Consider the following 13,320-nt stretch of genomic DNA (forward strand, 5'->3'; position numbering starts at 1 on the left):
CCAGAGCCATTAATGTATGTCAAATAATGGATTAGAATTTGACCAAGGTTTGCCCAAAAATTAAATCATCTTCTTCTCTCTCTTTTGTATGTCTTTCTGCCCACGTGCTTGATGTGGAAACTAACAGCTGTCGGAGGGTCAGAATTTTTCTGCTATCTCTTTTTATGCTCATTTTTGGAACAGATCCCATAAACACAATATCGATTCTGGAACAAATCATTGAGTAGTGTTAGTGGTCTTTCAGACAAATGTTAATATTCCTATTACATCATAATCTCCCATTTTTCTTTTCTTTGTACACAAGAAAAACTGCAATTATAGATGTATAATTTGTGATTGTTATTGCTGTGTAAGTACCGGATCTCCTGACAGTGTACAGATTATGTCTTCTAATGGAAGCATAACATTTATGGGATATTTCTTCACCCTGCTTTTGCTAAGTAAATTATAACTCAACATGTAAATCTACATCTACATTCACAGTGTACTAAGCAAGTCACTGTGGAGGGTATCTTGTACCAGTCGTAGTCATTTCCTGTCCTTTTTCACTTGCAAATAGAGAGAGGGAAAAAATGAATGTCTATATGCATCAGTATGGACCCAAATTTCTGTTATCTTCAAGTTCCTTACATGAAATGTATGTTGGCAGCAGTAGAATCATTCTGCAGTCAACTTCCAATGCCAGTTCTCTAAATTTTTTCAGTTCCTTGGAAAGAACTTCACCTTCCTGCCAGGGATTCCCATTTGAGGTTGTGAAGCATCTCCACAATATTTGCATGTTGATTGAACCTATCAGTAACAAATCTAACAGTCTGCCTCTGAATTGCTTTGATATCTTCCTGTACACCACAGCATCTTCAGCAAACAGCCGCAGATTGCTGCTCAACCTGTCCATGTCTGTCATATCAGTTATGTTTATAGATAATAATAGTGGTCCTATCACACTTCCCTTGGGATGCTCCTGACAGTGCCCCTGTCTCGCTAGCGAGGAAAACATATTGGGCTTTATTACTTTTAAAGTCTTTGAGTCACTCGCATACCTGGGAATCTATTTCGTATGCTTGTACCTTCATTAATATTCTGCAGTCAGGCACTGTGTCAAATACTTTCTGCATATTTAGGCATACAGAATTTGCCTATGTCATTTATCTATAGTTCAGACGATACCTTATGTGAAAAGAGCAAACTGAGTTTCACACAAGTGATACTTTCTAAATCTGTGCTGATTTGTGAGCAGAATCCTTTCTCAAGCTTGGAGTATTCTTAAGAATTTCACAGCAAATTAATGTTAAGGGTGTTTTGTCTCTAATTTTATGGGCCTGTTCTTTTACCCTTCTTATGTACACTAGTCACCTGTTTTTTTTTTTTTTTTTTTTTTTTTTTTTTTTTTTTTTTTTTTCCAAGTTCCTTGGGACTTTATACTGGGTGAGAGACTCATGATAAATGCAAGCTAAGTAAGGGGTCATTGCCCTAGAATACTCACTGTAAAAGCAAATTGGGTTTCAGTCCATACCTAGCTACTTACTTGTTTTCAACTACCAGGGGCACTAATTATTATGTCTTTCATGTGAGAATCTATGCAATGGTCGAATGGTGGTGTGTTTGTACAATCCTCCTGCATGTATGATTTCTTAATCTACATCTACATGACTACTCTGCAATTCACATTTAAGTGCTTGGCAGAGGGTTCATCGAACCACAATCATACTATCTCTCTACTATTCCACTCCCGAACAGCGAGCGGGAAAAACGAACACCTAAACCTTTCTGTTCGAGCTCTGATTTCTCTTATTTTATTTTGATGATCATTCCTACCTATGTAGGTTGGGCTCAACAAAATATTTTCGCATTCGGAAGAGAAAGTTGGTGACTGAAATTTCGTAAAAAGCTCTCGCCGCGACGAAAAACGTCTATGCTGTAATGACTTCCATCCCAACTCGTGTATCATATCTGCCACACTCTCTCCCCTATAACGTGATAATACAAAACGAACTGCCCTTTTTTGCACCCTTTCGATGTCCTCCGTCAATCCCACCTGGTAAGGATCCCACACTGCGCAGCAATATTCTAACAGAGGACGAATGAGTGTAGTGTAAGCTGTCTCTTTAGTGGACTTGTTGCATCTTCTAAGTGTCCTGCCAATGAAACGCAACCTTTGGCTCGCCTTCCCGACAATATTCTCTATGTGGTCCTTCCAACTGAAGTTGTTCGTAATTTTAACACCCAGGTACTTAGTTGAATTGACAGCCTTGAGAATTGTACTATTTATCGAGTAATCGAATTCCAACGGACTTCTTTTGGAACTCGTGTGGATCATCTCACACTTTTCGTTATTTAGCGTCAACTGCCACCTGCACACCATACAGCAATCTTTTCTAAATCGCTTTGCAACTGATACTGGTCTTCGGATGACCTTACTAGACGGTAAATTACAGCATCATCTGCGAACAATCTAAGAGAACTGCTCAGATTGTCACCCAGGTCATTTATATAGATCAGGAACAGCAGAGGTCCCAGGTCACTTCCCTGGGGAACACCTGATATCACTTCAGTTTTACTCGATGATTTGCCGTCTATTACTACGAACTGCGACCTTCCTGACAGGAAATCACGAATCCAGTCGCACAACTGAGACGATACCCCATAGCTCCGCAGCTTGGTTAGAAGTCGCTTGTGAGGAACGGTGTCAAAAGCTTTCTGGAAATCTCGAAATACGGAATCAACTTGAGATCCCCTGTCGATAGCGGCCATTACTTCGTGCGAATAAAGAGCTAGCTGCATTGCACAAGAGCGATGTTTTCTGAAGCCATGCTGATTATGTGTCAATAGATCGTTCCCTTCGAGGTGATTCATAATGTTTGAATACAGTATATGCTCCAAAACCCTACTGCAAACCGATGTCAATGATATAGGTCTGTAGTTAAATGGATTACTCCTACTACCCTTCTTGAATACTGGTGCGCAATTTTCCAATCTGTAGGTACAGATCTATCGGTGAGCGAGTGGTTGTATATGAGTGCTAAGTAGGGAGCCATAGTATCAGCGTAATCTGAAAGGAACCTAATCGGTATACAATCTGGACCTGAAGACTTGCCCGTATCAAGCGATTTGAGTTGCTTCGCAACCCCTAACGTGTCTACTTCTAAGAAACTCATGCTAGCAGATGTTCGTGTTTCAAATTCTGGAATATTCCATTCGTCTTCCCTGGTGAAGGAATTTCGGAAAACTGCATTCAATAACTCCGCTTTAGCGGCACAGTCGTCGATAACAGTACCATCGGCACTGCGCAGCCAAGGTATTGACTGCGTCTTGCCGCTTGTGTACTTTACATACGACCAGAATTTCTTCGGATTTTCTACCACATTTCGAGACAATGTTTCGTTGTGGAACCTATTAAAGGCATCTCGCATCGAAGTACGTGCCAAATTTCGCGCGTCTGTAAATTTTAGCCCATCTTCGAGATTTCGCGTTCTTCTGAACTTCGCATGCTTTTTCCGTTGCCTCTGCAACAGCGTTCGGACCTTTTTTGTGTACCACGGGGGATCCGTTCCATCTCTTACCAATTGATGAGGTATGAATATCTCAATTGCTGTTGCTACTATATCTTTGAATGTGAGCCACATCACGTCTACATTCGCATAGTCAGTTCGGAAGGAATGGAAATTGTCTTTTAGGAAGGCTTCTAGTGGCACTTTATGCGCTTTTTTAAATAAAATTATTTTGCGTTTGTTTCTGATGGATTTGGAAGAAATGGTATTCAGCCTAGCTACAACGACCTTTTGATCACTAATCCCTGTATCAGTCATGATGCTCTCTATCAGCTCTGGATTGTTTGTGGCTCAGAGATCAAGTGTGTTTTCGCAACCATTTACAATTCGCGTGGGTTCGTGGACTAATTGCTCGAAATAATTTTCGGAGAAAGCATTTAGGACAATCTCAGAAGACGTTTTCTGCCTACCACCGGTTTTGAACAAGTATTTTTGCCAACATACCGAGGGTAGGTTGAAGTCCCCACCAACTATAACCGTATGAGTGGGGTATTTATTTGTTACGAGACTCAAACTTTCTCTGAACTGTTCCACAACTGTATCATCGGAGTCTGGGGGTCGGTAGAAGGAGCCAATTATTAACTTAATTCGGCTGTTAAATATAACCTCCACCCATACCAATTCGCACGGAGTATCTACTTCGACTTCACTACAAGATAAACCACTACTGACAGACACAAACACTCCACCACCAATTCTGCCTAATCTATCTTTCCTGAACGCCGTCTGAGACTTCGTAAAAATTTCTGCAGAACTTATTTCAGGCTTTAGCCAGCTTTCTGTACCTATAACGATATCAGCTTCTGTACTTTCTATTAGCGCTTGAAGCTCAGGGACTTTTCCAGCGCAACTACAACAATTTACAACTACAATTCCGACTGTTCCTTGATCCAAGCACGTCCTGTAATTGCCAAGCACCCTTTGACATTGCAGCCCATCCTGCACTTTCCCGAGGCCTTCTAACCTAAAAAACCGCCCAGTCCACGCCACACAGCCTCTGCTACCCGTGTAGCTGCCAGCTGAGTGTAGCAGTGTAGTGAACTCCTGACCTATTCAGCGGAACCCGAAACCCCACCACCCTATGGCGCAAGTCAAGGAATCTGCAGCCAATACGGTTGCAAAACCGTCTGAGCCTCTGATTCAGACCCTCCACCCGGCTCTGCACCAAAGGTCCGCAGTCGGTTCTGTCAACGATGCTGCAGATGGTGAGCTCTGCCTTCATCTCGTAAGCAAGACCGGCAGCCTTCACCAAATCAGATAGCCGCTGGAATCCAGAGAGAATTTCCTCAGATCCAAAGCAACACACGTCATTAGTGCCGACATGTGCCACCACCTGCAGCTGGCTGCACCCTGTGCTCTTCATGGCATCCGGAAGGACCCTTTCCACATCAGGGAAGGACTCCTCCCGGAATGCACACGGAGTGCACTGGATTTCTTCCCCTCCTTAGCCGCCGTATCCCTAAGGGGCCCCATTACGTGCGTAACATTGGAGCTCCCAACTACCAGTAAGCCCACCCTCTGCGATTGCCCGGACCTTGAAGGCTGAGAATGATCCACTGAAACAGGGCAGGCAGCTGCATCTGGCTCAGCCAGAGACAGTCAAATTGTAAAATGTTTAAAACTTTGTATTTAGTTTTGCTTAATTCTAGTGCCACACCAGATTGGCCAGTGATTGACGAGATAGAAGCCTTCGATCCACTAAACGATTTTATGTGGGACCATAATTTTTTCAAGTTCTCAGCAACATCTTTTGCTAAGATACAACAGTGATAGGTGTTACATGCTTTGCGCATCAGTCTTTTTACAGTTGCAAGAGTTTCTACAAATGTTTACCTGTTGTCATTTGCGCGTTCTGTTACGAACTGAGAGTGCAACAGTCTGTACTTCCTCAGTGTTTACCAAATTTTATGTTTGTCCAGCATAGAATGTCATTATGTTATGAGGATAAATGACTACTCACCAAATACTAGTACTGAGTAGTAGTTAGGTAAATAGATACGTAGAAAAGGAGGATGAATTGCTAAACCATTAGAGAAGCCCCCCCCCCCTTCCCTCCCATTTTTTTGTGCTACAACAATGAACTCTGGTGGCGGTGGCGGCAGCGGCACAGCATGGTGTGTGTGTGTGTGTGCGTGCGCGTGCGTGTGGTCGCGCCGCTGTTAATAAAAGCTTAAAGAATAGAGTTAGAAAGGAAACAAACTTAAGTTTTATAAAACTATGGCTGTGACAAATGTGTTGCACAGGACTGAAACTTGAGTTCTCACAAAGAGGGGTAAGCAGCTGGAATAAAATTTCCAAGAACAATGAAAGGTTGCTCATGCCAAGGCTGGATTAAGAATGAACAAATTAGAGGAATGAGATTTTCACTCTGCAGCGGAGTGTGCACTGCTATGAAACTACCTGGCAGATTAAAACTGTGTGCTAGACAGAGACTCGAACTTGGAACCTTTGCCTTTCGAGGGCAAGTGCTCTACCATCTGAGCTACCCAAGCACAATTCACACCCCGTCCTCAGAGCTTCACATCTGCCAGCACTTGCCCACGAAAGGCAAAGGTCCTGAGTTCGAGTCTCGGTCCGGCACACAGTTTTAATCTGCCAGGAAGTTTCAACAAATTAGAGAACTGAATGTTAAAGGGATAAACAACACAGCAGGTGGAAAGAGCATGTGAGCAGAATGCCAGAAGAAAGACCGATGAAACAATTGTTGAGATAGTCAGAGAGGACAAAGAAGCCCTGTTGAGCCCAAAATAAGGGTTCTTCATCTCTGAGTAACTACTGCAACCTACATCCTTCTGATCTGTTTAGTGTATTCTTGCCTTGGTCTCCCTCTACAAATTTTACCCTCCTCACTTCCCTGCAATACTAAGTTGCTGATCCCTTGATGCCTCAGAATATGCACTACCAACCGATCCCTTCTTCTAGTTAAGTTGCGCCACAAATTTCCCTTCTCCCAAATTCTGTTCAATACCTCCTCATTAGTTATGTGATCTACCCATCTAATCTTCAGCATTTTTCTGTAGCACCACATTTCAAAAGCTTCTGTTCTCTTCCCGTCTAAACTATTTATCGTCTACATTTCACTTCCATACATGGCTACACTCCATACAAATACTTTCAGAAATGGCTTCCTGGCACTTCAATCTATACTCGATGCTAACAAATTTCTCTTCTTCAGAAACGTTTTCCTTGCCATTGTGAGTCTACATTTTATATCCTCTCTACTTCGACCATCATCAGTTATTTTTCTCCCCAAATAGCAAAACTCATGTACTACTTTAAGCGTCTCGTTTCCTAATTTAATTCCCTCAGCGTCACCTGATTTAATTCTACTACATTCCATTATCCTTGTTTTGCTTCTGTTGATGTTCATCTTATATCCTCCTCTTACGACACTATCCATGCCGTTTGACTGCTCTTCCTGGTCCTTTGCTGTCTCTGACAGAATTATAATGTCATCGGTAAATCTCAAGGTTCTTATTTCTTCTCCATAGACTTTAATCCTTACTCCAAATTCTTCTCTTGTTTCCTTTACTGCTTGCTCAATATACAGATTGAATAACATCTGGGATGGGCTACAACCCTGTCTCACTCCCTTCCCAACCACTGCTTCCCTTTCATGTCCCTCAACTCTTATAACTGCCATCTGGTTTCCGTACAAATTGTAAATAGCCTTTTACTCCCTGTATTTGTCCCCTGCCACCTTCAGAATGGGAAAGAGAGTATTCCAGTCAACACTGTCAAAAGCTTTCTCCAAGTCTGCAAATGCTAGAAACGTAGGTTTGTCTTTCCTTACTCTTATCTTCCTAGAAAAGTGGTAGGGTCAATATTGTGTCATGTGTTCCAACATTTCTAGGGAATCCAAACTGATCTTCCTCAGGTCTGATCTTGTTAGTAGTTTGCAGCCGTGAGTTATGAAACTGATAGTTTGGTAATTTTCACACCTGTCAACACTTGCTCTCTATGGGGCTGGAATTATTATATTCTTCTTGAAGTTTGGGCATATTTTGCCTGTCTCATATATTGTGCTCACCAGATGGTAGAGTTTTGTCTGGTCTGGCTCTCCCAAGGCTATCAGTAGTTCTAATGGAATGTTGTCTACTCCCAGGGTCTTGTCTCGACTTAGGTCTTTCAGTGCTCTGTGTGACTCTTCACGCAGTATCATATCTCCCATTTGATATTCAGCTATGCCCTCTTCCATTTCCATAATATTGCGCTCATGTACATCGCCCTTGTATAGACTATCTATATACATGTGAAGATAGTAACTGTTCTCGCAGGAACAGATACCATTGATGACCCCGCAGCTTCTCTAGCATAAATGATGATTAATTGAAACCTTCAGCTGCTTATAGCTGAGGGTTTCAATTAATTATCACTCTCTGTATACTGCTTCTACTTTTCTGCCTTCCCATCTTTACTTAGAATTCATTTTCCATCTGAGCTCTTGATATTCATACAAGTGGTTGTCCTTTCTCCAAAGGTTTGTCTAATTTTCCTCTAGGCAGTATCTATCTTACCCCTAGTGATATGCGCCTCTTCATCCTTACATTTGTCCTCTAGCCACCCCTGCTTAGCCATTTTGCAGTTACTGTTGATCTCATTTTTGAGATTTTTGTATTCCTTTTTGCCTGCTTCATTTACTGCATTTTTATATTTTCTCCTTTTGTCAATTAAATTCAATATCTCTTCTGTTACCACAGGATTTCTACTAGCCCTCGTTTTTTTACCTACTTGATCCTCTGCTGCCTTCACTGTTTCCTCTCCCAAAGCTATGCATTCTTCTTCTACTGTATTTCTTTCCCCCCTAATGCTCTCTCTGAAAGAAAGTCTCTACAACCTCTGGTTCTTTCAGTTTATCCAGGTCCAATCATCTTAAATTCCTATGTTTTGCAGTTTCGTCAGATTTAATCTACAGTTCACAACCAATACATTGTGGTCAGAATCCACATCTGTCCCTGGAAATGTTTTACAATTTAAAACATGGTTCATAAATATCTGTCTTACCATTACATAATCTATCTGAAATGTTCCAGTGTCTCCTGACCTCTTACATGTATACAGCCTTCTTTCAAGATTCTTAAACGAAGTGTTAGCTATGATTAAGTTACGCTCTTTGCATAATTCTACCAGGTGTCTTCCTCTTTCATTCTTTACCCCCATTCTGTATTCACCCACTACTTTTCCTTCTCTTCCTTTTCCTACTATTGAATTCCAGTCCTCCATGACTATTAAATTTTAAATTTTCATCTCGCTTCACTATCTGAATAATTTATTTTATCTCATTGTACATTTCTTCAATCTCTTTGTCATCTGCAGAGCTAATTGGCATATAAACTTGTACTACTGTGGTTGGCATGGGCTTCATGTCTATCTTTGCTACAATAATGTGTTCACTATGCTGTTTATGGTAACTTACCCTAGCTTCTATTTTTTAATTCATTATTAAGCCTACTCCTGCACTACCGGTATTTGATTTTGTATTTATAACCCTGTATTCACTTGACCAGTAGTCTTGGTCCTCCTGACCCTGAGCTTCACTGATTCCCACTATATCTAGCTTTAACCTATCCATTTCCCTTTTAAAATTATCTAACCTACCTTCCTGATTAAGAGAGCTGACATTCCATGGTCCAATTCATAGAATGCCAGTTTCGTTTCTCCTGATAACAACATCCTCGTGAGTAGTCTCCACCCGGAAAACTGAATGGGGGACTATTTTACCTCTGGAATATTTTCCCAAGAAGACATGATATCATCATTTAACCATACAGCCGAGTTGCATGGCCTCGGGAAAAATTAAGAGTGTTGTTTTCCCTTGCTTTCGGTCATTCGCAGTACCAGCACAGCAAGGTCATTTTGCTAATGTTACAAAGCTTGATGAGTCAATCATCCAGACTGTTGCCCCTGCAACTACTGAAAAGGCTGCTGCCTGTCTGCATGAACCACACATTTGTCTGGCCTCTCAACAGATACCCTCCCGTTGTGGTTGTACCTACGGTACAACTATCTGTATCGCCAGGCACACAAGCCTCCCCACCAAAAGCAAGATCCATGGTTCATGGGAGGAGGATTTTAATGCTGCCAAGTTTTTATTTCTGTACATCTTTCAAGCAAAGATTCCATCATCATTGTTTTCAAGATTTACTTTAGGCTTCTCAACATCACTGAATAGCATACTGTGAATCTTGGAAACCCTGACAATGGAACTCTCACTCTTATATATCTATTGGAAATAAAAACCCAAAATACAGATGTCAGTGGACTTTTATGCATAAAGTATGTCTTTCATAGTGTCTGTGCGCCACATGGAACAATTGGGAGTTAATAAGAAATAAAGAATTGAATAACTTTGTTGAGAGTAACATTTTGTAACTTTATATTTCAGTGTTTACAAAAACTTTCTTTGATATTGCTAACTGCTGAACAGTGGTCAGCATGAGCTGCATGACCATTTTATAAACATAGTTATTGGTGGATAACGCAGCACTATGCTTCTTAGAGTTTGAAAATTGCACTACATTCCCAGTTATTGCTTGTTTGTACATTGTGGGTACTATGGTATGTGATGATATGATTATCCCAATTGTCAAAGATTCCTTTAATTGTCACATTTGGATAGGAAGTCTCCAGACAATCATGTGTATTTCATTTGTACATCATCATCATCACTGTTTCAGGAATGTAACATCATCCTGAGAATTAATTAGAATTCTTTTGAAATTTCTCATCTTAACAAAACATTTCTAATACTTCACTAACAATTTTGTTCTGCATAGATATTTACCTTATTGAAAAACTGGCCTGATATTCCAATTAAATTCATCGATTATGTTATATTTAACTGTTATGTCAGATTGTTTCTTAGAAACTATCTTCCTTTACTTTCAGGTTTGAATTATATAATGAATATATTGTATTCATTTAATTCAAATATACTGAGAAAAGTGTTCTTGTATTAAACAGGAGGAGGCTGGGTTGATGGACTTACACCAAGCACAAAGGATTCAACACCGGAACTGGAAGACGTAGAGGGAATGTCAACGACAGTTGTTTCTCCAATAGGCCGGAGCAAGACAAAGAGGTGTGTACTTTTGAGTGTTGTGATATGTGGCAAAACACACAGTTGCTGCTAATAGGCCTGTTATTTCAGAGAGCAGCGAAGTGGGAATACGTTGTACCAGGAATTGAGTTTTCAAGATGCAGAAGCACTTGGTGAAATGGATGAAGGGGCAGATATTACAGGTATAGTATTTGCTTAAAGTAGTGATATATTACGCTGTTCTTTACAATGGAGCAATATTAATGTGAACAGTCTACTTCAGAGACTGAGTGTATTACCTGTCTGCACTTCTACTGGAACAGGCCTAGAGATCCACTTAACCCATCAAGAACAGTCGACTCCAGTTTTTAAACTGATGCAACAGAGATATTATAAATTTTTATTTGAGGAGCATCCACAACAATTCTGCATCATGTTCATGGTAAACAAATCTGCCATAGTTGTAAAATACGTTAGTGACTGAAGTCTTGCCAGGCAGAAGTATCTATGCACTACCATGGTTTCAAGGTCTTAGCCTCATCATCAGATGTATCTGAAATCCAGCAGTAGTAAGGCATCAAGTCCATGCCCAAACAACAAGTATGCATGCATCTACTATAGGTGATCATCAAATAACATCCCTAAGTGCTACAGCGGCTATTGCTGTCAAATTATATCTAATTTAGAGCCAGGGGTAGTAACCTATCTCCTATCAAAGTGTGACCTTTGCTGGTCCTAAAAGTGATTTATTTTCAAACTGGGAGCATGTATTTGTTTGTCCAGCTATGGTAAATATAGCAGGTAGTGCTTGACTGACCACTGCTCTTACTGCATTTATCTCAGTCAGATGGCTTGTAAGAATAAGCTAATGCCTAGCTAAGCTAGATAGTGGAGTGAGGTGGCCTGTCTTAGGTGAACACCTTACAACCTCTATATTCAGTGAGGACAGTCCCCTGAGGTTTCCCTAAAAGCCAACACCAGCCAGTAATTCTAGACACATGAATTCAAATTCCTCTAATCAGATCAATGCCTAGACCAAGATGGAACTACAGAAAAGCAAACTGGACTAAATTCTCCAAAGAAATTGATAAAGTGATCAGATGGAATCCCCCACTAAGTGAAAATTTTGAAAGATATATCAGAGCAGTTTCAACAGCAGCAAAAAAAAAAGTGTGCCTAGAGGATTCTGGAGAGAATATATCCCAGTCTGGAGTAATGACTGCGAAAAAGTCTTTATCAGTCCTATTTAACCACCAGTGACAGCGGAACTGCTGCAGAACTCCCTAAAACACCTGGATAAAGCTTGTAAAGAGTTCTGGTAGTAAAAAAAAAGTCTGGATTTTAAGAGGTCAAGCAGAGAGGTATGGAATTTCTCGAGAAGACTGGGAGGAGGTCAACCAACCACCCGAAAAGATCCTGAAGTAACACCAGACCAGATTGCGAATAGAATAAGTTCTTGCTCTCAAAAGCACCCCCACTTAAGCCACACCAAAGAATGGTGAAGAAAAAGCTTAGAAACCTGAAGTAGAAGGCACCCAACAAGTCAGAGTACTCCAGAGACCTCATTGTAGATAAGATCACTGCAGCAGTCAAAGAAATGAAAAAAGGCTAAGCTCCAGGATTTGATGGGATACACCCAGAATTCCTCATCAGTTGTGGAAAAGGACACATAGATGGCTTGCAAGTTTCTTCACCAATAATATGCTATCAGGAAAAATTCCAAAAGCATTCAAAAGAACAAAAATCATAGCAAAACCGAAGCTGGGTAAACCAACGAAAAAAACTGCTAGCTATCGTCCAGTCACCCTCGTGAACTGCTCCTACAAGTTTTGGAAAGAATCATCCTCAACCGAATTGGTTCAAAGATCCATGAAGTTATTCTCATCGATCAGCCAGGATTCAGACCAAACAGAAACTGCAGATACAAAGTGTGCAGCCTAACTACACACATAGAAGCTGGATCCCAATGTCGCCTTAAAACATCAGTGACTTTTATTGGTCTTACAGCTGCCTATGATACAGTATGGAGACAAGGTCTCTTGCACAGACTTGCCAGTGTTTACACTGCTAAACCACAATCAGGCTTATAAACAACATGCTGTCTGAGAGACACTACCTAGTAGTCCGTGGCAACCAACTAAGCAGAAAGAAGAAAGGTGATAAGGTCTTCCGCAAGGCTCAATTTGGCACCAATCCTGTTCAACTTGTATACGTCTAACCTCCCTGAAACAGAGTCAAGGAAGGTCATCTATGGAGACGATCTGGTCTTGGCCACCCAACAGAGAACAATTGAAGCTGGTGAGGAGATCCTATCCGCAGATCTAAGCACAGTAGATGATACTTAAATAAGTGTAGACTGATACCAAAACCAATGAAGACTGAAGTCAGCTCCTTTCACCTTAACAGCAGAATGGCCAATGTGAAGTTCAATGTCACTTTCAATCGTCAGGTCCTCCACCACCGAGACTTTCCAAAATATCTAGGAGTGACTCTTGATAGAACGCTCTCTTACAGGAAGCACATAGAAAACACAGCATCAAAGTTGAGGTCATGCAATATCATCATACAGAATCTGAGTGATACCTCATGGGACACCAGAGCTACGACACTGTGATGCACTGCCTTAGGGCTGGTCTGTTCTGTTATCGAATATTGTGCCCCAGTGTGGCTTAATAGCACATATGTGAGAAAAATTGATGTGGAACTAAATGCAGCAATGCAGATCTAAGTGCA

The 13,320-nt window shown here is 41.0% G+C and overlaps 1 protein-coding gene across 27 annotated transcripts in view; it reads left to right on the forward strand.

Annotated features, from left to right (window-relative positions):
* LOC126365838 (C-Jun-amino-terminal kinase-interacting protein 4) overlaps positions 1-13,320 on the forward strand; it is a 249,852-nt gene that overhangs the window by 10,945 nt on the left and 225,587 nt on the right. For all 27 annotated transcript variants that reach the window (XM_050008650.1, XM_050008678.1, XM_050008553.1 and 24 more), the window contains exons 6-7: positions 10,512-10,629; positions 10,699-10,790. In XM_050008650.1, coding sequence (XP_049864607.1) covers positions 10,512-10,629; positions 10,699-10,790 — 210 coding nt within the window. The remainder of the gene's footprint in view (positions 1-10,511; positions 10,630-10,698; positions 10,791-13,320) is intronic.

The sequence above is a fragment of the Schistocerca gregaria genome, chromosome 1, assembly GCF_023897955.1.
Source record: "Schistocerca gregaria isolate iqSchGreg1 chromosome 1, iqSchGreg1.2, whole genome shotgun sequence".
Classification (NCBI taxonomy): Eukaryota; Metazoa; Arthropoda; class Insecta; order Orthoptera; family Acrididae; genus Schistocerca; species Schistocerca gregaria.